This window comes from Buteo buteo, chromosome 8 (assembly GCF_964188355.1).
Source record: "Buteo buteo chromosome 8, bButBut1.hap1.1, whole genome shotgun sequence".
Classification (NCBI taxonomy): Eukaryota; Metazoa; Chordata; class Aves; order Accipitriformes; family Accipitridae; genus Buteo; species Buteo buteo.
The window spans coordinates 18075959-18101198 of NC_134178.1; the positions used below are offsets into that span (position 1 = coordinate 18075959).

At 38.5% G+C, this 25240-nt stretch overlaps 1 protein-coding gene across 3 annotated transcripts in view; it reads right to left on the reverse strand.

Annotated features, from left to right (window-relative positions):
- Positions 1-5403: 5403 nt before the first annotated feature.
- Positions 5404-25240, reverse strand: part of MAP3K7CL (MAP3K7 C-terminal like) — a 35392-nt gene continuing 15555 nt past the window's right edge. For all 3 annotated transcript variants that reach the window (XM_075033853.1, XM_075033851.1, XM_075033850.1), the window contains 2 exons: positions 19001-19116; positions 5404-10662 (listed from right to left, as the gene is read on the reverse strand). In XM_075033853.1, coding sequence (XP_074889954.1) covers positions 10482-10662; positions 19001-19116 — 297 coding nt within the window. In that variant the 3' untranslated portion in view covers positions 5404-10481. The remainder of the gene's footprint in view (positions 10663-19000; positions 19117-25240) is intronic.

Genomic DNA, 25240 nt, shown 5'->3' on the forward strand with positions numbered 1-25240 from the left:
GCAGAGAGCCAAGTTTTAAGTGAATGAATGGCTTTTTATACAGATGCGAGATGCAGTAAGGAAGAGGCCCATGGAGACCTAACGGGTGGGTGACTGGACCCCAAGGTCCCTATACAGTCAGTGGAAAAGTAAAAGACCTCTATAGGAGGCACTTACAGTTTGAACAAAAGCCTACTCTCTGCTGTTGACTCTGTTCCCAGAATAGCATCACGCCCAGATAACATGCAATCTGAATTGCTCGTGTCTTTTTTAAACTGGGGCACTTTCTGTGTTGTCCAAGTACTTGTCAGTTGTCAGAGGAGATCTTCATACAGTCTAAATTTTCAAAGGTGAAGACTGGCTTGCTGTGATATGTCAATTTTTATTTATTTCAAAAATAAGATGTTCAGAAAGCCCTATTACCCAGTCCCTGAGAATGAAGCCCTGAAAGACTACTGCATGCTGCTTACCCAAACACTACTTAGTTTTTAAAACTTGAATTAAATCCAAGCCCACTGTGGACTACTCCTCTTCTTCTAATATCCTTTAGCTGGCATTGACTCTTGTAACTAAAATGGTATTTAGAAATGTATTTAATAAATAATTAAATGGGGCTGGAAGTTTTTCTTTATTTTTAAATAAAAGTCCTCAATAATGCTACAGTAAGGCTGAGACTAGCTGAACATGATGTGTTTCATAAATCCTCTGCTTGCTTCAGACAGATATTAAGAAATTCCTACTCTTGAAATAGGAAAGTGCATCATCAAACAAAAAGCTCCAAATGCTTAAGATCATACTGAAATAGTCATTCTGTTTGTTCAGCTGTACATATCATGATAGGTCTGAGCTCACTGCCTATCTATCTTATAAAGGCACTCTACTTTAAGTTCCTTATCTTTTGTAAGCATATGTTTTAATACTCCTGACTAGATAAAAAAGAAGAAAAGGAAAAAAGAAAGGCAAAGGCAGGGAAGGGAAAGGCAGGGAAGGGAAGGGAAGGGAAGGGAAGGGAAGGGAAGGGAAGGGAAGGGAAGGGAAGGGAAGGGAAGGGAAGGGAAGGGAAGGGAAGGGAAGGGGAAAGACAAAGAAGGAAAAGCTTTGGTTTTGATTAGTAGTGATTAGTGATGATAAAGCAAATCAGAAAAGTAGCAATGGGTTCTAGCCAAATTTAAAGGCAGAGTCTTCTTCCTTCCTGGGTCCAGGTGTTTGATCATTTTGTATTTAAACAAGACATCTTCCTCCTTCACCATTTACAATGACCAAAGGAAGGGTATTGACAGCATGGGAGAATCAAATTGTGAGATGAAATCACAAGCAAAATTGTCTGTGGTCATATATGCCTGTCCAAAGTATGCATTTGTGGGGGAGAGCAATCTGTGTGCTGAACAGTCACCAATGCATTGAAGCTCTTGGGTTACAGAGTAAGTTCAGCTAGGAAATATTTTAGCTCTAAGTCTCTACTTGCCACATGCAAACTGAAAATTTCATATGCTTATTACACATCCAAATTTGAGCAGGCATTCATGTGGAGGGCAGACAACACACCTTTAACCCAAGCACTCCTCCTCTGCCCAGTCCCTACATCAAAAGCAGAGGGGAGTTCCTCCAAGAAAAGGGTGCTGCAACCACAGCTCTGAAAAACATTTATTTCTCTATCTCATCTTTGAAGCAGCTGAGATCTCCTCTTACTGGAAGAATAGGCAGGGGCATGTGAAGGGAAAGGAAAGAAGGAATGGACCTATCTGATGGAGACACTCAGGGCATTTTCATCCTAGTCCAGTATTTCTGCTAAATTTTTCCAAAGAAAAGAAAAGCAAGAAGAGTATTTCTAAAATTCTTTAACGGTATTATGCTGTTACTTTTCTAGTTAAGAGCCATTTCTAGATGTGTTTTATAGTGCTTTGTCAATGTTTGACATTTCTTCTGTTGTATTTACTTGCTTTTTTTTTAAACTCATATAGTTCCATATAATGGCCCTACAGAGCCACTTCATAAGGGTTGGCATGGCTGCAGCTGTGCAAGTGGGAACAAATGTGCTTACCAGTAACGACAAAAGAGAATGTTTTCTTCATTTCTTTTGACATCTTATGCCAGCATCTGGTTCGTTTGGCAGCTGCAAGTGGACCTAGACCCAGATCAAGGTGCTGGAGCAAAATGCCTGAGTTTTGTACACACCTCACAGCATGAAGGTCCTCCCTGCTATTAGACGCTGTGAGGACCTGTTTAGCTCCTTGACAGGCAGCTCAACGGAAAGGCCCCAACACAGCACGGTGTTTAAACACTCCAAGCATGTAATTAAATTCCAATGAACTTACAACAGTCAGGTTTCAAGCTGAGGTGCTGGTCTCTCTGGCCTTGATCCAGAAAAACACTTCAGTGCATGAAGAAAAGTTTAACACTGTGAATAGTCCTATTGGCAAATCAGTGGGAACTACTCATCCCTTAAAGTTAGGTATGTGTTCAAGAGATTTGTTTGATGTGGCCACAGTGCCCCATGGTAACATGCTGTGTTGAACCAGGGCCTAAATCCAGTTTACCATGTGGTGCCTTCTTGGCATTGCTCATTACCTACCAGGCAGCCCTGCTTACTTAGATGTGGACACCCTCATTTCAGAAGCAATGTTAAGTACTTTTAAATGACACTTTCTCTTGATAAAAATTCAGTGATGATTCCCTTTTGGACAGTAATATAGTGGTAGATTTACATCAGAGCACTCTGGCAGTCAGACTGTGAATTAAAAGTCTCTTGAATAGAAATAATAGGATAAGGAGAATATCATAAACATCTGAAAACACTGCATGTACAGTCATACTCAGGAGATACACAGCTATCAGAAACTGCTAGCAAAAATATTGTCCACTGCCTTTGGTAAAATCTTGCTTATGTTTTCTTTCATCTTCATGCCTCACCTTTAAATACAGTGTAATTAGAATTTTGTCTCTTGCCAGGTTTCAGCCAAGTGACAAAAACATAAACCTCTTTTTGTTAATTAAAGGGGAATTCTGAAATAGCTAAAGTAGAAAAGCAAACTTACTGGCATGCTTTTTCTGCTCTTTTTCCTTCCAAAACATTCTACGAACCCAAATTTTCCAAAAACGTGGTTGTTGTGTGCAAGAGCCACCAAATTAATTGCTGGTAAAACAATCCTAATATTCCAGCATAACCACTTTGGGTTGTTGAAACTGAACTGTGGCTAGAACATTGCCCATGTATTAGGGCATTCTTCTGAAGTCTAACACTTCCCATGTTCAGATTACTTACCCTAAATACAAAGAGAAAAATAGGAAGATAACACTTGTGTTTTCTTTTAGAAAAGTGTAACACATGAGTACCAGGCTGTATGAGATTTAAGGCATATTAAAATTTGCCAGCAAAAAAGAAGTACATCAGTCAGCTGTTCCGTGTTATTTAAAGCACATTTGATACTTCGTTTTTGTACCATTAAATAAGTGGTTTTTACATAAAGTGTCTGCAATCAGTTACTACTGTCTAGTACTTTGAGAAAGTAAAGCCATATAGGCCAGATTTCCAGGCACATAAAACCAACTGAACTCAACAGAAGTACTTTGGCTAAATTAAGCTATAACAATATAATTTGTAAGTATTATGAACTCTTTCAGCTCCTCTAGGATGCCAGAACTCATTTAACTTGGGTGCTCATGTTAGCTGCTGTCCAATGTGTTGTTGAAAACTACACCTTTGTGCTAGTATCTGTAGTATGTTAAAAATATTGGATATCACTCTTTTGGTAGTTTCAGATGTGATCAGATGGTGAGAAATTAGTATACTGCCCTATACCTAGATATATAAAGAATTAGTAGCTATAAACACTTACATAAACAAAACTCCACTTGGACAAACATAATTGTATACCCAAAACATTTACTGAGGTATCTCTGCTTCCTAACAGTAGTGGGAGATGTCACATTACCCACCAGGGGGAGCTCATACAGTCAAATGTAAGGGTATCTTTCACAGACTTAAACTAATGAGAGCTATTTAAAAGGTTATAAATAGATTTAAGCACATTTTTAGCAGTTAATGCATAGCTGGATGTAATTTATATTAGCTGGGAACTGTGATATGTGTTTTTTTCCTTGAAAGAATAGTCCTTTTTTGAAATTATTTCAAAAATAAGTGTTCATATTCTTCTTGGTGCAGATGACTTCATAATGAGGTACTGTTTCATGTATGAGTAGTGGGCTTTTTTTTCTAATTAGACACACAACCAGGGAATGAGGTCCCTGAATAAACCTAATATTTAGAACAGTATTTATAGGAGTATGTTTGAATGTGCCTCTGTCTTCCATGAATATTAACACTTGCCTTGTATTATTTTGTACTGACATCTAATCAGCAAGTCTATATACTGATGTACTTGCATAACATGAATACAAAAGGGTCTGACCACAAGACGGTCAAGGTTTTTAGCAGGTAATGTTTTTAAATGATGCATTTGCTTCTGACTACTCTTAAAAATTCATATTGGTGGACTTATTTCAGCTATCCAACCACAGCAGAGGAGTGTGAAAAGCAAGAGTCAAAGGAGGGAGCTGGGGCGAGCACTGCGATGCAGTGGCTGTGGAGGAAGTCTGTAGGCACAGGGCAATCTGGGTTGTGAGCTGAGATGTGTCATACACTTGTAGGAAAGTCACAAGACAGAGGTGGAAGTTTTGCTATCACAGAACATTACATCACTGTCCCTTCACGTGGGTAATTGGGGATCTAGTTAATAAAAGCACCAAACCCTACCTGCGCGATGAAAGCAGCAAAAGCCCATTAGTGGGGATGCATTTATTTCAGTACTGAAGTGCTCTAGCTTCAGTGTAGTTTTCACTATACATAGGCTATTTATCAAGGCTGTAATTTATTTATCTTTAATGCAAATACAGCAGCTGGCATGCTATTGGGCTCAATGATCCGTATGGGTCCCTTCCAACTTGAGATAGTCTATGAATCTATGATTCTATGATTAGGAGAAGAGTCATATACTGATACTGGTTATTCCTCTTTCTATAGAGGAACCATCTGCAATGCTGTGAGCATCTTTATTGCAGTATAGCTTTGTCGATACTAGACATATTAGACAAAAACATAACTTTAATGAAGTAAATATTCCACTACAAAATGTTTGCATAGACTAGGCTTGGAAAAGCCTTGGGAAACATCCAAACAAAAGCTTCTTAATGTTGAGCTAAGGACAACAGCCTATACATGTCACTGGTGCAAGCCATAAAAAGCGAGAAAGCAAGCAGTTAAGGCACACAGCTCACTCACCAGTTCCTCTTCCTAGCTCTAACTACTTCCTTTCCATCACTTACAGTTCTCATATCACTTTAGTCAACCTGAGCACCCAAGGCACAGTCTGGCATCTGGCCACACATTTGTTACATCAGCACACACATCCTCATTTCATTTCCTTAATTTCTGTATTAAAATCTAATACAAAATTCAGACAAATCACTAAATCCACAGACCACCCGCTCTCATATTTTCCTAAGCAGTTCAAAGAAAGCAAGCATATCTCACAGCCAGCACCTGCATGTTGGCAGAGTGCCTTGCTGCCGTATACCAGCACCAAACCACAAACTTTGTACGGTTGTAATGTTTGGAAACCATCTTGAGCACACGGCGATCATCAGACTACGTCATGAGATCACCAGTCAACTGGATCTGAGCTCTAGACTGATGCTGCTTACTCAGTAAGGGGTACAGATGCATGGGGTTGTGGTTGGGGCAGGGGGGGGATTAGAGGAACTGAGGGTTAGAAGGGGGAACTGGTGATTGGTGTGTAGAAAAGCTGAGTGACTCATATGCTAGATCTTGTGCTTTCTACAGTGTAAACAAACACCAGACTGTGCAGTCTAGAAAGCCTGGGCTGAGGTTAACAGTCTTTTGTGAACGATTGTTATCTTTCATTCATACAGGTATGAGTAACGCATGACATCCCTTGTAAGGAGCGCTGAAGAACCTAGAGGTGACTGGCACTGTCCCAAGCAAGGTAGATTTTTTTTTTCATTCTTATAAAAGAATCGACTTCTTTGAATTTAAAATGTCTGTTCTTGTCCCAGAGAAGCCCAGCAGGATGGACAATGGGGTCCAGCTTTTCAGTACCTGTTCAGTAATAGCCCTAGGCCTCCATTGCTGCAGACCTTCCAGGTCTGTCATGAAGACAGTTTCATCATGGGTTTTCCAAGGATGTTCACCATATCATCCACGCATATACATGCCAGGACCCTCTAGCAGGAGGGAGAAGACCCTCAGGGCTGTGGGTGTGCACGTATGTCTGTGGAAGTCTGTGCATGGGAGAGAAGAGTCATGCCAGCACCCAGGTTTTGTCAACTCTCCTCACAATCCTGCTGGCCAGGGCCGGCGCTCCCCCTGCTACATCGCTGCCTGGACCTAACTAACGCCCTTTCCCTGCAACCCTCTTCTTCGGTCATTGCACACCTCGCACCTTCCACGAGAAGAGAGGCGAGGCTCCTCCAGACAGCAGCATCCCCCGCTCCTCTAGACACTTCCATCTTGTGTGCTGAACAAGCAAAGAATTTTATGCAGGAAAAACCACCAAGTGACTCCGTGACTAAGACGGCGACTAGCTCGTTTCTGCAAGGCAGTCTGTGACTGGAGTCCGAGCAGAAAATGGACACGTGCCAGAGCTCCTCAACCACATAGCTCAAAGGAAGGCTGAGAGCACACCTCTGCCTTGTACCCTCGCATATCTGTACCTGCTGTGAACAGTCTGCAATGCTCACAAAGGCCTAGATGGCAATTAACGCCTCTGGGGGGGGGGGGGTGACACACTTCCAAAGATTATTAATTCACAAAACCAGCCAAAATAAAGATGATGCTGGAAAAGGAAAAATTAAAAAAAAAGCTGCCAAACCCAAACCTGCAGGTCCTTATCTTCCAGACTTTTTTTCAAGTGTAAAATCACCCTGGCCTTTGGCTGTTTCAAGACTGCATGAGTCATATCCTTGCTAACTGGAATACTTAAATTGAGCTTGTTCAGCATTTGTTATGATGGAAGGAAGTTAGTTTGTAATAATAGGAAATGGAAAGCACAGGGCTTGTTTTTTTAAACCCATGTACTTCACTGTTTTCCTAAGTGGTCTGAAGCAAATGCATTTGTCATTGTAGTGGCCTGCTTACTTTTACTAACCTGAATAACCTGGATAATAGCAGGAAATACACTTTATCTGTGTAACAGAATGTACCTATGTAGCTGTATGCATTTAGCAACTTCTTTTGTCATCTGAGCCCTTCACGTGTCTTTCCTTGCCTTCTGACCACTGGTGAATTGCCAGCAAGAGCCTCAGACTGTGCTGTTGTTTTGCTGAATACAACTGCAGTTGTCACAGGCTGTAGGCAGAAGTTATAAAATGGAACATTTCATTGGCAGTTGAACTCAAAAGCTGAAACTGGCTTCTAAGTTCTTGGGTGAAATACGATGTAAAAACATTATTTGAAATAATTGTATAAAACTCTTTTTTACAGTGCTATACTTACAATGGACCTAGCTAGCAGACCAATTTAAGGTCTCCTCTCCAGAAGGACACAAATCATAACTGTCTGTTTGGAAAATACAGCATAAATACGACAAACAAATGTTTTCTTAAAAAACTTAATTTCAGCTATTAAGTCAGCAGAGCTATGCAGTTTGAATTAACATCTAAAGAAAAATTCAGCATGTCAAAATTGGAGATTTATTGAATATGAACATTATCATTATTATGCTCTTGATAAAAAAATCAAGAGATGTATGATAGATACAGCAGTTACCTCTCAGAAGGTTGTTCTAGCCATTCGTACTCTTTGCAACACTTGAATGATCTTCTGGGTTATGTTGACTTTTCTGCATTTTAATTTCACTTGCCTATGAATATTTTTGGAAAATTCCATTTATCTACCCTCCTGTCTTAGAATCCCATTTCGCTGCTATTTTTTCTTTAAAAAATTGTTTTTGTGAGATACTTTAATTTTTCGTCCTTGGTACTTCTATTTCAGTTTTACTCATTTGGATTGTGATGCAATTTCTCTGAGTCACTATTCTCAGGCACACAAGCATCCATGCTGGCAGGCAAATATATTGATACAAAGCAGTTATTTTTTACTTTCACCATAACTAAAAGCAAGAGGAAAAATTTGACTACAAATAGCCAGAGTCCAGATCAAATACAGATCTCTGACTTCAATTAGTTTGGGATGTTTTAAGAGTTCCATATTTAGCCAGACTGGTAGCGGGACCACACCACAGATTTGGTGTCTGTACACCTGTAAAAATGTTTCCTGAAGACTTCCATACTGGTCAGTCTCTATAGGTTAGAAAAGCCATATTCCCTGGCTACTCTCAAATCACTGTATGTCACAAATGATGCCCAGCTTTCCTTCTCCACATGACTTTGGCTCTTCCTCAGGTTTTTCTCAAAGAGTATGATCTGATATTATTCTGACATCTAAAACATAATGGCTGCACTTAAATAGAAAATAAAAGGTGAACAAAGTTATCTATAAGTAAAGTTCTGCTGTCTGATCTATCTGCATCCAAAGTCACTCTGCTAATGAAATAATTTTATGTACTTTGTGCAGTTTCCAATGAATTCACTAAAATCACCAGTCTGGCTGTTTCCAAAGCTAGATAGAAAAATCTGTGACTAAATCAGCAAATCAATTTTTAAAACGACAATCTTGTTGTTCAAAACACATAAATACAGATAAAAATGATATATCTCAGATTATGCAGCATCCTGTGCTCAAAGCAAAATCCTGAAGTCTGTACAGGTTATGTTTCCCATCAGCGCAAAACTCAGACAAGGCTTTTCCAGCATTCCCAGGCTTGCTATCCCAAGTGGTTTTTATTCATTATGTTTTTTTCTCTTCAACTTTCACAAGATACAGTGAAAACTGGACCCTCAGATAACAAAGAAAGAGGAATAAATACAGAGTTTTACTGCCTGCAGAGCATCCCAGCAGAAAGCACATGCCTCAGAGCGGGTGATTTCCCTTTGTGTCTCCACAGTGCCAGGGTAAGGGAGTAAGCAGTGCCCCTGCCCTGCGGCTCAGGAGGAGAAGTGGAGACAAGGCTGTCCTCTCCCGCTACCTCCTCATACTCTCCTACTGCAGTGTCAAGTGCTTGTAGTAATGCGGAGACTGTTTTCATCTGCAGGGAATACTGTACATAGTTATCACAGAGAAATAAAGGGCAGCTGTAATTTTTTTGTCCCCTTTGGTGCCGGAATTACAGGGGAACATTTTGGTGTCAAAAGACTTTCCCAGGAATTGTTCTGATTAACAGAAAATCCCATTTTTCTAATAGATTAGTGATAATAATCAAAGCAAAAGTTCTGGCAGAAATCTTAATTTCCCAGTTTTCAATTACTAAGACACATTTCAGTACTAATGACACATCAAGTTGAATTCCAACCTCACAAAGATGTAACAAGCTGCATCTGTCAAGCAGAGTTAAAAATACAGGGTGATTTAAGAACATTCAGAACATAAAATGGCTTTTCTATATCCGCTTTTAATGAAAAAAATACTGTATGAATAGAAATGGAAGTATAACAAAGAATTTTCAGTTGATCTAGGAAAATACAGGGATAAATAGAGGAAGTAAAACTAACATTTTACTTCCAGGTCATTTGTGTATCACGGAACTCCTGTCCCTACTTACAGCCACTTATGTTTCAAAACAGATGGGAAAATAAGAACAAAATATCCTCACAGTACTTTTACTGACATATTCTCAGTGGAAACTATGATGTGATACTCATATATTAATTTTTCATTTCATGCATGCCAAAAAGTACAATAAAGAGACTTTCAAGCTATCTCTGTGCTTGAGGAAGGAAAGGTTGATCTCATCTGCTTCCTTTTAATTTCATAACTTGCAAACTATTACTGCCAGTACACTCGTTTGATAAAAAATAATTATGTTACTTCAATTTTTAATGTGCAATGTCTCAGATTTTATACAACAATGTAAAGTCGACATGGAATAATGAAGTATAATTTTTACCAGTGAGGAGATCTGTGTTAAGATAACTTCCAAACACTTTAGGCATGAGGAAAATAATTAAAAAAATCTTCACCAAACTAAAATTAACATACATGTATTCCATATATTAACATTGTCCCTGCTGTATGCCTTAGTATGGTCCAAATTCCCAACACAGAGACTATTTATATCATTTTCTAGTGTGTCCATATCTTCTTAAATTGGAAGAAATATGTTTAGAAAGGAAATCTGATCTACTAGAACATATAATGAGGATAGATTAACTTCAATTATGTTACTTGAAATAAAATATCCATTATATAATGGATGAAATATCCATTATATTAAGCTACTGGCTGGCAAGCATTAAATCAAATATAGACTTCTACATACTCTGTATCTGTAGTAAAGTATTATAACATATTAAACAGATCTTTATTTTAAAATCTCTTTGCAGCACAGGACCAATCCTGTAGTAACTGCCTCACATAAGCTAGTTGCGAGTTATGAGGACCCCTGTCTTTTTTGGTACTGTATTCTGAGCTTTTCCAGTTGCTCTACACACTGCGTCTGGGCCAGCTTCAGTGTTCGGTTCTCCTCTGTCAGTTCTGCATACTCCTTCGCCAGCTGAGCAGCATCCATGCTTTCTTTTTCCACTTGTTCCAGCCTGGCAATCAGCTCCTTTCTGACAATTATGAAAAAAACCCAAAGATTAAAAATGGCAGCATGCAAAAATTTGTCGTCGTGTGTTAGGTTAAAGCTGAACTATAGGTGTTAACATGGTATTACTTGAGCTCTTGTGAAGCAAAGACCTTGAAAATTAATTTGTTAGAGTCCTCCTTTTCCCTTTAAAAGATGAAGCTGCCAAAACCTCTGATAGGTTTGCTGTTCAGCGACAAAACCTGTAAAATGCTGTGGACCTTCAAGTATCTCTAACTTCAGTAAGAGTTGAATATGCATTTCATAGGGGAGAATGAAGTTCTTGGAGACCACATGCTAATATTTTGCCTGAAGAATAACAATTCATTTTTCTCTCAATACTAAACATATCTGAAAGAGAGCAAGGGGGGTTTTGCTCAGTTGGTTAGCTTTATGAGTAAATTCTGTGAAGTATGCCTGGTTTCCTTTTCTCTGCTACAAAGAAAAACGATTCTAGTAAATACTAGGCACATAAATCTGAGCTACGTATGTTGTTTCTATAATGTGCTTATGCTCAGTCCTTAGTCCTACAGGAAGAGTGATAAAGCTGCAAACCTGACCCCTCCTGGTCTTTTTAAGAGCAGACACAGGAGGATTCAAGCTACTGCTTCTCTCTGGAGTCACACAGTGCCCTGTATTCCCAGAGCTGGCCAGGAGCTGGAGTCTCCTGTACAGTATCAACTGAAATTACGTCAGCACAAGTTAAGATAAAAGAGCTCTTAAAAGAAAACACACTGAAGGCATGAGTAACTCACAGGGTATCTAATCACTCTCCACTTAGCTACCCAGCAGGCTAGCCTGGCCTCTGCTTTTTTCCCCCTTTAAGTCAAATCACTTATTCACCCCTGCTACAGGAAGTCTCTTCTAAAAGGTTCTTAGTTCTTCTGATCATTCTATCTCAGAGATTAGTTAATCTTTAACTGTTCATAGCCCTGTGACTTTATTTCTCAGTCATGTCAAAACAATGCTTGTAGATCATCAGTGGGAAGATGTAATGCCTTCAAAGTGGATAGCTTTCGCTGCAGTCTTTAAAGGAGCCCTCTTGTCAAGCTAACCAGTGCTTTCAGACAGGAAATTCCTACAGATCAGTAACTCTATCACCACAGGGCAGAGTATCCATGAAACGATAACATTTCAGTATTTGCTGATCGCTTACATTACTTACAGCTGCAAAACTACCACTTACAGCAGCAAAGCTGTAAGCACCTGGGTTTTGAAAAACACTTCTATGTGGCCTTCTTTTAGGATCGGTTTGATCTTCCTCTGTCTTTACTACAGCTTTCAGTGATAGCAGTTTGCCCATGGTTTAGCTGACTGTTTATGGTCACAGTAACTGCAGTTCAAGGAGACACAAGTTAGAAGAGACCCCCAGCACACTCATTTCTTCCAACTGTGTTTCCCATACAGAAAAAAAGAAGGGAAGAATTAGCAGCCATTACAGCAATTTTAAATCATCCAGAAGTTGAAGTATATAGAAACCCTCCTGTAGCTAAATATGTTGGCTTTGTTTTATACCACTGAGGTAACGCATAGCAGCTATGCTGCAGCAAAGCCTCTTCTCTTCCCTTTCACCAGGTGAAAGGTATATTCAACCAGCTCTTCAAGAGAAAATATCAAGAGCATATTTTTGTTCAGCAGAATTCTATTAACATTTGGCACAACAGAGTTGTAACAATTTTAAAAGCAGCAAGCCATCAACAAGTTCATTTCTCTTTGCTTGGGCCATGCTAGATCAACCAATTTTCAAACTGGCCAAGATGAGCTGATCTTGCTAGACAGTTTGATATTCCAGCTCCTATTAATGGAACTATAGGCCACGAAGGAGTAATTGCATGTATGCTTTAAAGGGTGAGAAATGCATTTAGAGACAATGACATTTTACAAGTCCAGCAGCCTTAATCACTTCAGTCTGTTAGGGCTTCCTCTAGAAGAATTTTGTCTCTTGGGACCAAAAGAGAGCTTCAGCAATATTTCTTTGCAATTATTCTACTGGTGCAATGCCGGACTGAAGGATTAAATTAAGCTCTTTCAAATTACAGGCTGTTACTCAGAAGTGTTCCAAACAAATTAATTCAGAATCATTCTTCCATACTTTTCTTACACTTAACAAGGTTCTTAAAGGGAGATACAGTGAACACACTAAGCAGTAATCAGCATCTTAAAAGCAGGTAAACCTTTTCCACAGGAACTTTTAGTAAGTGTAAAGGAAAGGTACTAACTACTTTATTTGGACTTGAGCCAGGAGTAGCACAGACAGTGTGCAAACTCAGACAGCTCTATTAATGAATGTCAGTCCTGATTTGGTAAGATGAGGCTATGTGCAGGCATGGCTTTCGTGCTGCTCTCCAGTAATACTCAAGCAACAGAGATAACTCTTTTGTCCCCTGGGATTTAGCTTTGCTATTAAACAAAATATAAATGCATTCAAATCAAAATATACTCATTGCTGTAGTCCACATTCTAGGGCCTCCCTCGCAGAAAACAGTTTCCTTGGACTGAGGGAGTAAAATTGCCCACTTCTGAGTCAGCAGAACCTACTTATTCCCTTCCCATCAGGATCAACACCTGTTTACAGGGTAGGGTGAAGTTTCAGGCAAATACTGCCAGCCTGCCAGAGATCTAAAATTAGAGTACCAGGGAATTGCTAAATGTTATGAATGGTGTGGTTTATGAAGCTCACAAAAGGATGAGGACAGTAACTAACATTTGCTTCTGATCTAATCCAGGATTTGAACTTAGCTTCCAGAGGTTAAAGAACACCATACTAAGCTCTTGCACCATCTAGCCTTTGTTATGGACGCCTAATAAATACATCTAGCACTGTTTAATCTGTGTTTTCTGTTAATGGTTACCCTGAGTTTAAATATTAACAGCATTGATAAGGTATTTTCTAAAATGGTGCTGAGGTACTTGAAGCTTTGAGACAATCTGTAATGTACACTTTAAGTGTTCTTTTTTCGGGATGGGTTTGGGTGGGAAGGGAAGTCAAGTGTGATTTGCATCATAAACCAATAAACCACAAGCCACACCAGAGCAGGAGAAAAACCCAGTATGGTCTTAGGGAAATTATTTCTCTTGTCCTGGCCTTAATGACTGACCATGCAGATAACAGAAATCCTTTACAGTAACAGTCACAATGAATAGATACCAAGAAAAGTGACAGACGAAGCAGATAGATAAACTATCTGGAGATTAAGTGTATTTGGAGATGGAGTGGACTCAAGGAAAACAGCTTCCACAGTGCAAAGAGGCAGACTTGACTTTCTCCTGTTGTGAACAACATATTCAGGATCATGCATCTGTGGTACTACCCATTTCTTCCCAGCTAACATGTACCTGTGTATTGTGGTGGCCATAAGGTCATTTACTCTTCCAATAGCTGACATGGCTTTCACGTCAGGAGGAATCATGAGACCGTGTAAGGTAATTGCTGAGTGAGGAGACTGAACTTGCGTGTCCAAAGTCTACTAATTAATTTTTAAAACAATGAGACAGCCTGTTTTAATGTAAATGAAAATATGTGTCAGATGCCAGCACATAAAAGGTCCATAAATATTCATCACTGCAATAGGGCAAGTTGAGGTTTCTCTTTGTATTAGAAAAGCTGTAAATTCCACTATTTGGCAAGTAACATGTATTTTGGATACACGTGAGATGATGAAAAATCAGGTCTAGAATGGGAAAATTATTAAGATAAAAGGTTGCCTGTATGGTTTACACCAATCTTTTTCTGCAGTACCTGAAAGTCTGAAGACTGCTTGTCTCAACAGTGTCGTAAAAGACACTCCAGAAATAGTGTACCTGGAGAAGCCATCTGGACCTGAGACCTTAGAAACAGTCCTTTGGTCACAAGAGCGTGCTAAAGCATACAGAAGGATCTCACAAAGTTAAGCAGACATCTCCACTGCATGTCTACTGTAATATGTGTAAAAGGAGGAAAAGAAATCATATCCATGGCAAAGAAAATTAGTGATCCTAAACCAGGTGGTGATCAAATGATATTTTCTGGAGAGTTATATTAGAATTGTCTGGGGGAGGAAAAAGAGAAAACCAGCCAGTGCTAAGAATATAAGATACAGCTAGCAACCATGGCAACTCTAATATTTAACTACATAATCCAGGGTCATTATCTAGTAATAGCAATATAACAAGTGCTCAAAATAACCAGCCATCCCATCCCTTTCACCCAAACTTAGATACCCAAAAACATCTGTTATGGAAATACATGTGTGTTTCTGGAACATAAATTAAATTACATTCTGTGACCTAAATGTGGTGTGTTCTCGCTTCCACACCCTTTTCTTCCTTTTCAATCCTGTCTTCCATTCCAGAGTGATTTTGTCCCTTGTACTAGATATTGCTGGTGTAAATAGGAAGAGTTAGAGTGAAGACAGCAAAGCAAGCTATGATTATTTTTATTAGCAAAAAAATCTACACAATGTTCTTTTAAATTCTTTCAATTTCTTCCTTCCTTTTGTTTGTCTTTTTCCTGAGTAACTTCTTCTCCCTTTATTTGTTTTGTCCTTTGATTTTCCCCTTTTTGAACCTGCAACCTCAATTTCTCTCCCACATTTCCCATTTTCCTGTGAAATAGTTGTTGCCTTCTCTCGCGCTCCCAGCCTAGCATATTCTCTTGCCATCTACATTGCATACAACAGAAAGGAGCAAATAAGCTCTGCTCCTGCCTTGATGAAAAGCAACCCTCGTCATTACACCACTGCCTTTCTATACTTCGGCCGTACTTGATCCTCACACTACAGTGAGAGACAAGTCAAGATAAGCAGAGTCAAAAGCCTTTGAAAAGTTGCAAAAGAGTAAATGTTTTTGACTATTTTAAAAGAATGTTATTCAACTTTCTATTTCTTAAAGATGCCTCCTTTAGAAATATACTTGCATGTATTATTTCATGTATAAAAGGTTACACTGAACTTTGGAGGTTGGAATAAAAATTTAAAGTAGAATGAACACTATTCCAATTTTTGTTTTACTAAAAAGCTCCAATACCTGTACAGTCATTTATGTCAGGTTAACTTAACATTATTTCTTCCTTCTGACCAACAAATCAAAAATATTTGCTCAATTCATTTTCTGCTCTTTTCCTGACAATCATTGTCTTCAGTATTCTGTGTGCAGAGTGTACTACCAGTAGGCACCACAGGTGCACACACTGTGAGGTGAGACTTGACATTTTAATTCCACTGGTGAGTTGATCTGTGGAGAGGAATTTCAGAGCACTGGCAGGGGTACCATCCAACAGCACTTCTGGTCGCCTTTGGTAAAAATGTACATTGAAGAACACTGCACAGATTTTTTGTTCCCATTACAAGGGATGAAACTCTATCTTTGTCCATTTTATAAAAACAATGTGTAAAAGAAACTGACAATAGATAGTAGTGTATTAGGCGATTGTGAATCTTTACTTCCTTACATTCAAATTCAAATGTAGAAGAAGATAAAGACACTTGCAACAGGGGCAAATTTCAGAAAGCTGCAAACTCCATCTTTTCAATTTGGTTGTAACTGCTTTTGAGGTTAAAATCTGTACATCTCATCAGACTTTTTAGAAAAGTCAAAGCATTGTCCCCTTCTGAGAATGGAATATTCAACATGCATGCCACACCGGCCATTGTAATCCACTGATCTTCTCTTCATTCAGCACATGCTACCCCATAAACTTCCTTTAACTTTCAAACTGTAACTGTTGAGAACATTTTTAGATATAAATCAGTGATCACTAGACCAAAACTCTCTTTTATTTCTTGCTTACTCCTTCACCTCCACACTTGCACTCCCTTTCTATCTAGTTTTATATAAAAAATCAAGGTTAATGTGTTCAGGTTGTATACGCTTACATGAGTGTACAGGTATATGTGTCCTAATAACTTTTTAATGCACCTTCCAATTTCAACCAAACTTCATGCGCTGAAGAGGTCCCCATTAGTTTCTGGAAGGTTTTATAGAAACAAGCTGCTACCCAAAGGTGAAAGGCAGTATCATGAGACCTCCTCCAAAATACTAAAAAATGGAGGAGCTACCTGGAGGATGGAGTCATAAATAGTTCCCGTCTGGAGAAAAAAAAGCTTCTGTTGGCACTTGCAGCTCTTTAAACATCAAAATCAAATAACCACAGTGCACCAAGCTGCAGGAAATTAAGCATCTTCAATCCCAGTGCTTGTAGGATCACTTCTTCAGATTAAGAGATTTGGAAGGTGGTGAAAGGTGCTGCACTGATATTTGTCATGTTTAGGCATTTCACAGCTACACAGCATGTGAATATCTAGGCCACAAATATGGAATTAGAAGGCACATAAGAATCACAATATCATTCTATATGCTGCCTTATTCAGCCACTCTTGTTTTAACTTATATTTACTGGGGCATTAAATCTACCCACAGAACAGATTCAGCAATGGTAGCAGTGGTGGAAGCTTCCTCACATTGTTTCACTCTTGACATCCACTGGTGGAATGAAGGAAAATGCCAGCCTGAAGCCCCTTAATTCATCCAGGATAACCACTGCTGAGAGCCTGACTTTTGGGCTTAGAGGTTGATCAGGATAGTTTTGAGCTCAGGTAAACAATTTTGTGCATTTAACTGCCATTCCCAAGGAGCAAAATATTTCTAATTCAGCTAGTACCACAGACTCCATAGGTAAACAAAATGGCTTTTTTTTTTCATTCTAGCAAATGCAAAAATATGTACACAAGTCTAGTTTTCAAGGGCTCCAAGTTTACTTTGTAAATGTGCATAACTGATTCAGGGATGTGTCAGTAAAAATAATGCATTTATATTAGTGGACTCTACAAACCAAATGATCTAAGGCTACCTTTTGAATTTATGCATCTAAAGTTAAGTACTTAAACAACCATTTAATATTTTATATTCCATCTGGATTTTCAGAGAAGACAAACACACATGGTTTCCACTGAATTCACTTGGTTGCTAAATACCCGTGTAAGCAATCAAATTTGATAAATCATTGCAAATTATTTGAATTAATTACCTTCTCTACATCTCTTTAAAAACACAAATTACTTTTGATTGGCCAAGTTTAATTAATGATAAATCAAATGCAAACACTGGGACAATGTAGCGTTAATCTCTTGTGGTTATTTTGTCGTCTTTTTTAACTTTTGCACCAGTCTGTAAGCAACTGAGTGCTATGCAGGTCCTACACTGGAAGGGGGATTTGTAGTGGGAAACCTCAACTAGTTCCGACACTTTAGGCAACAGCTAACTATTTTGTGCCTGTAGCCATCAACCCTGATAAAGACAAGTGTCACTTTCTTACCCTGCATAGTCTGGATTCAAGGACATCTTTGGCTATCTTGTAAGACTACAGGATTTCACCAGTTCCCCTCCCATCACTTTGCTTCTGCAGCTGAAGACTCCCATGGATGCAAAGTTGGCTGAACTGCATGGTCAGCTGCGTGAAGACTGCTATGAAACAGATACAGTGGTCCACCTTCTACTCAGAGCCCACTCTGCAACAGAGCTCTTTTTACCCCTGTTGCTATATTACAAATGTTTCTGTTCAAGCAGGATCTGGAAGAATGATGGTGTGGTCTTAATTTTCACAAGTCTCAGAGATCGACACTTGAGGTAACTCCCTGAGGAAGGCAACACTGCTTGAAGTCACCTTCAGTGTGAATGCAAGAATAAAAAAGCATTTGAAAGAGAAAGTTTACTTAGCAGTAACTGTTATTCCTTGGGGTTGGTTGTCTGTTAGAAACTTTCACTACTCACCTTCTTTTCTCTTTCTGAATTTCTTTTTCAAGTTTCTTGTGGAAAGGGACCAAGAGTCATGGAGTGCACTTTGCCATTTAACAGTCATGCAAAGATGACAGGGGTGTGAGTATAGACAAGAAAAAAAGTCTCCAGCTTATGCACTTTGGATATGAACACCTAAAAGGTCAATGCACCTCACAGAAAAAATGTTTACTAATACTGCCAGGTACTCGAAACCTAACTCAAAACCTAACCTAATTATGTTCTTCATTAAAATGTGTAAAGTTAAATGGAAAAAAATTTCCTAAAACTAAAAAGGGGACTCGCACCAGCTGAACTAGATTGTTATGTGACCTGGAGGCTGTCAATGAAGGTTTTAAGGGACATCTGTGTAACTGATGGCCCTGAACTATGACAACCCTGTGTCCTTAGTGGCCCCAGTTGATCCTATGGACCAATGGTCTAACTGTTGTGCTGTACTGTGACTGTCAGGCAGACGCTATAAGGTCAGAAAATATCATGTGAAACCCTCATGTTTAAAACAGGATTTTACAAAGAGAATATACAACAGTAAATACTTCAGGAAAATTACTCACTTTCTTTCTTCCAGCAGAGCAATTTCTTTCTTGACCTCATGGTACTCTTCTGCTATTTTGCAGTGCTGTTTGTACACCTGCATAGATTCCTTAGAGTCATGACAAGGAGGCAGTGGCTTTAAGAAAATAATAAGAAAAAAAAAATATATACTGCTTTTGAATGATACAATATTTATCATAATTCCTGTGAGAATATGTAAAGATTCCCCTCCCCAGCTGCAGGATAGAGCCAAATATTCCTAGTGATAGCCTTTCATGGAAGGGAGAAAATCACTTCGCTGCATAAGAACATGCATAAACCTTCAAACCTTGGAAGGATTTTCAGAACTTTCCTTGTCAACTTTGCAAAGTATGCCTAAAGATTGTTCAAAAAAAGATTTCTCCCTTACCTCCCTCTTTTTCAGCTACAGTGATATAGGAATGCTAAAGTTTATGCATTGGTCAGACCCATAAAATACATGAGCGTGTTTTCACTGCAGGAACTGCAGCCCTAAGCAGAAGGGTAATCTGAGTGCAAACAAGCTCTTATTCTCCAATTCTGCAAGATGAGAAGAAAAGACATGGAAAGCTATTGACTAAGCACTCTTTTTTTCATAGATGCAATGCTTATTCCAGTTTATTACTAAATGGGGCAGGACCATGAACTGGGACACTGGGGCTGATTCTGCTGGACTCAACAGGAGTTATACTGCTGACTCCAGTGCAGCCAAGATTTGACAACAGGTTCTATCCCAGCAATGCCTCAAGCTGTAAGTAGTTTGCTCAAGATCATACCCAGTTTCTCTGCATCTCTGTTTACTGTAGAAGAAGGGGATATACTTAGTTAGCAGAAATGGTATGACAGTTAAATCAGGTATATTTGCAAAGTGTTTCAAATTTCCATTAGAAGTGCAGGTGAGATTGAGAGTATAAGGATGACAACCATTTTAAAAAAAATCAGGTAAAAAAGACACAGTGAAGGCAAAAGCACTGTACTTCCTAAGCTAAATACCAACATTATTGCAGCAAGATTTTAATTTTTTTCAATGCACACTGGAGGTAATAAATACGTCAAATAAAACCACTCCGTCCTGGGACTCCTCCTATAAATTTCAACCAAGATCTTGAAAATACAGTTTGGTTAAATGTCAGTGCTTTTTGTTCCTTAAAAAGAATGCAATTTAATTCAGACTTCAGGCTTGACTGTCACATTTTGGCTATAACACTTTCAGGAAGTGTAGTATTTTTAAGTTATTAGCCATGAAGCAATTGACTGTAAATGAACTCCAAATAGCATGCTTGAACCACCTGTTTGAAGCAAAAGGAAGCACTTAAAATAGTTCCTTTACTGTCCAGTTAAAGAACATCCAATTGCTTTTTACAATATAAGTAGATTATTTTTTATTTCTTGTTGTCCTACTTTGACTCTTCTCTGTAGCATAATATTCCTTCAAAGTCATTGTTAGGAAAAGAAAAGCACAAGTCTTCAGACTTTTCCTATTTATGATCTTGTAAACCTTTGTTTTAGCTAAACTGGAAATTTAAATTTTACTAAACATATTCAGAGACAAAAATTAAAAATATTTTTATCCAGGAGGTCGGGTAAGTTGGCTTCAGATATACCCCAATGAACAAATGTAACTAATGTATGGACCTTGCAAGTACTTGTAGACAGTATGTGGTTCTTCACTGAAATTTTAACACAGACACTCATTTTCCATGTTCTAAAAGTAAAAGTGCTGTGGCAGAATTGCTTCATAGCATGTTGTTTCATTCTCTCTGAGCCTGGAGAATTTGGAAACCCAGGGAAAGGGCAGTCCATTACTTGATGAATCTGGTCCCTAGGAAAGGGCTTTTAATTACATTTCGTTGTGGACAAGCAATAGGACCATTCATATAGCCACTGAAATAATAAGCATAAATTTAACGAGACAGAATATAGAAGTCTCAGTGCTCTAATCCAAGAATGCAAGGGTGAGCCAAAGTAGCATCTCTGGTATCTACCAGAGATCAGCAAACAACAAATGCGTCACAATAAAACAATTTTGAACAGTACCCAGGGGAAAGTCCCCAAACAGTGATACTTCAAAAGAAAAAAAACCTTCGCTTTTGCTTCCAACTTAGTTTCCGCAAATCTAGCTGGTTTAAACCAGTTTAAAAATTAAAGCAGCATTCAGTTTCTATATTCCAGCTTCCCACTCAAAAGATATATATAGAGAGCTAAAAATTATGTAGTTATGCTGAGACTTAGTATCTAATTCCCACTTAGAACCAGTTGCTGACTTTCAAACCCCTTCCTATCATTGTTTCCTCTTCAGTGTCCTTTTTTCTTACACTGATATTTTATCACTCAAAATAAACTGACAACAAAAGATACATTCAGTTTACTAATATTCTGTTCATACAATTCTTTTCAATCTTGTCTGATGCTATCAAGCACTATATCAAGAACTTTTAAAATTCTGAGTGTCTTTTTACTTTAAAATGTAAATTTGATTATGTTTTTATATGACTAGATGACCAGACAATTTAGTTTGCTCTTTTGTAATTTTGAAATTTCTAAGAAAGGTTTTGGAGATAGTACCTACAATGTCCATGAGTAATTTCTGGCCAGAAGGACATGAAACAGGCTTATGCATTCATTATTTAACAAACACCTCTGCTGCAATCACAAGAAAAAATGGAGAGATACAAGTCTGGTCAGTTCTTTGCTGCCCACCAGAAAATGCAAGCCAACACAAAAGCACAGAGAAATTATTTTATCCATGTCTAACAGCCTACTTTTTTAACATAAACAAGAGTGCAAAGAATTAATGATATATCTGTTCCCACCAAGAGAAGCATTTTCAGAAGATGGCAGGGCAAACTCCTGAAAAACAAATGCAGCAACACAGGCAAAACTTGCTTGTTCCAAAGGGGTAACTCCAACTAGCCAGCAGACATTTACAGTATTAACATATTCTGCAGAAAAGAAAACAATAACAGAATAGTAACAGTTACTGGACTAGCCCATACTCATCTGAATGGGAATAGGAGGAACCTGCAAATTCAGGGAGTCCAGTCCCCTGTTGTCAGAAGCAAATCCTACAATTCACAGGCTTGCCCACTTCTGTCTTAGAAAAACTGAAGTCCCCTGCCTCAGTTGTAAGACTGGTCCAGAGCCTCAACAAGGATTAGAAACATTTTTATCACCTCCAGTTTGGTTTTGTTGAAGACAGGTTTGTAAGTCTTTTATTGTGCCAGCACTACCTTTCATTCAAATGGTGGTTCTTTTTCCTACCTCTTTTACCCGAGATGTACTTATAGAGGGCTGTCATATACTTTCTAAGACCTATGTCTTGGTAAAGCTGCATTCCTCTAAGCCATCCTAGATGAAATTTCCATTTTCCCTAGCTTATTCAAGCAGACTTTCTCTGCTCCCCATTCCACCTGGAATGACTTTTTGGAATGCCTGTGGCCAGGCCATGGGAAGTGTTGCAGATGCTGCCCTGATGGCATTCCCGTGGCAGAGAAGAACTAGAATTCCCAGTAGAGAGCACTTTTCAACCATGAAGTCTGTATCCTATTTTTTTGGTACGAGTTCGCTAGTTTACCCAGGTGACTAATTACAACAGACCTTAACAAGGTTCAACAAAATATATATTTTTTTCACTCAAAAGCCAACAGCCATACTTTAATTTCTCCTTAGGACAGCCCGAGCTTGTTACTTCATGAAGTATCTTGCCCGTCCATAAATTAATATATATAAAAGCATAGCTGCTACATAAGCAAAACCCATTCCTGCCAAAGAAAGTTATATTTAATGGCAACAGTTGCTACTTTTAATCTTGCTTATTTCAGGCTTCAGTGTCATCCACCCTCATTTTCCTGTGCTGGCAAAATATGCGCACACAGCATCTCTGATTTTGTTCACAAAGCTAGTACAAAAGCTACAGCTTTCAGTCATACTAATGGTTTATCCTACTATGCCTGATTTTCAACAAGGTCTGATTTTTCCTTGTATTTTGTTGACTAACTCACTGTGACATTGACAAACAGAATCCAGCAAGTAGACATGAAGAGTTCCTGTTATAGGCTATTCTGTAGCTGCATATATGTATGTACATCTTTACAAGACATATGCACTGTTTATTTAGATTTTTTGTTTGGAATCCAGATATGATAGATGTTGGAACATGATATGCAAAGGCAGTTCATGAAGAAATAGAACGCTGAGCTGTTCTGCCTGTTGTTTAAGATAGGTTGAAGGAGCTGTTCTAATTAAAATCTTTACTGGGGCACACAACAGGACAGTTTTCAGTAATTTTTTTGCTTCACTCACATGTCAAAGTGTGTTTTGCCTTACCATATGAATATCAGCATTCCATATCCACAAAAGTTGTATAGTTGATAGTGTCACCCAAGTGTTCAAAAACTTCAAAACAGTTTATTTTTTTATTCACCTTCATTTGTTTGCATTTACTTTTTGGTTCTACTGTGAAAAAAAATCAAAACTTTCTCCTGAAAAGGTTGAAGTTTGAAGAAAAAATTGTATCATGCAGTTTTGCCAGCTGAGCATGTGGACTCGTCTGGAAGGCAGTCTTTAGCACTGGCCTAAGTAAAGAGTGGTGTCTCACTTTTTGTAGATTTGGTAATTTTTAGCTAAACTATTCTAGAAAACCAGAAAGTTCAGTGCCAATATTTTGCACATGGCCTATGTTCACTATATGGCCTTGTGTACACTTCCATGATGGAAGAAATCATATTATTCCAAGCTAGAGTGATATCTGCACATTGCAGCTACTTTTTGTAGAGCAACTGGAACTTTTCAACCAATTCCAGATATCTAGCCTAGGATATATCTAGTCTAGGATATATCTAGTTTAGTCTAGTTTTACTATGAAAGTAAGCAGTTCTCTATCCTCCAAACAATTTGAGTCAACTGGATGAGAGCAACTGAGTTTTGCTCTCCTTTCCTGAGAGATTTTTCCATTCTTTCCTAACCTTAGTATGATGCTCTGACTTGTAAACATCCATGTCTTACGTAATCTAATATAAGATCATAGTTATCACAGCAGCATTACAGGAGACTTATCAAGTTCATAAGCAATCAAATCTAATTATAGAGTACCACGGTACTCTAGGAATTCTCTTGGAATTTTATACATATTAAAAAAATAGAGCATACCCTTTAAAAACACAGTATACTTTTAAACTTTCTAAAATAATTCATACGTGTCTAACAAGAGTCTTGGCAGTCAGCAGAAGCAATAGTTCCATTATTAAAGTTCCAGAGTAAACAAGGTTTCTGCTAAATGCTTGTATCACACATAACAAACTGTCCCTTTCATAATATTTTCATTGTTTTTTTATATAGACATTTCTCACTAAAGCGTGAAAAACTACCTCTTAACTTAAAAAAATGATATTATAAATGGTTGGAGCCTTTTCTCTGTTGCAGCAATTTAACAATCATCTAATTCCATTGATCTCAACAGATTACATAGTACAACTATGACATAAATGCCTCTCTCAAGCTCACGAATTCATGAGAAGTGATGATAAAGAATTACAGGACACCATGTGCATCCGTATGTGACTTGTATTCTTCCCTCTTCAGGATCAAACTCCCAGCTGGAATAAAGAATTTGATGGAGAAGAGGGAGACGCACAGAGCAAGTCACAGGAAATGCTGGAACAGGACAGACAGCACACAGAGTATAGTAAAGCGGGTACTTAACACTAGATACCTTCCTCTGTATTCAGTGACCGAAACAAGGCGGCCTCGGATGCTGATGTAGGTGTCTAAATATAGCAGATGATAACCCGTAGTAGAGTGTCTGTCAGAGGGGCCACCACCCACTATGCAGCTAATCAAGGAAGGGCCTTCCAAGGCCCAGTCCAGCTTTTACACAAGGCAAAGACTAATGTTTCCTAATAACAAACCGAGAAACGTAGCGAGCCTACCCTCGCTGCACTACCCACCACATTGCTTACACGAGGGCAGGGGGGGAAATGACACTGAAGCCCAAATAAGTGCTTTTTCCTCATTCAAAGTGTTGTTCATCAGTGGGAAGCAAATCATTTCCAATACTGCAAACAAAAGGAATTGAAAAAAAGAAGTTTACCAATATAAGCTTTGTTTCACTGGTAGCATATCAGGAACTTCTTTGTAGTTTTTTTTATATTAAAGCTGCAAAAGAGACCAGGCTTTTGCTGCATATGGCTTAAACTGCTCTGTTCTTATATGCAGGGCTTTTGTGTCTAGTTGACCATACATTA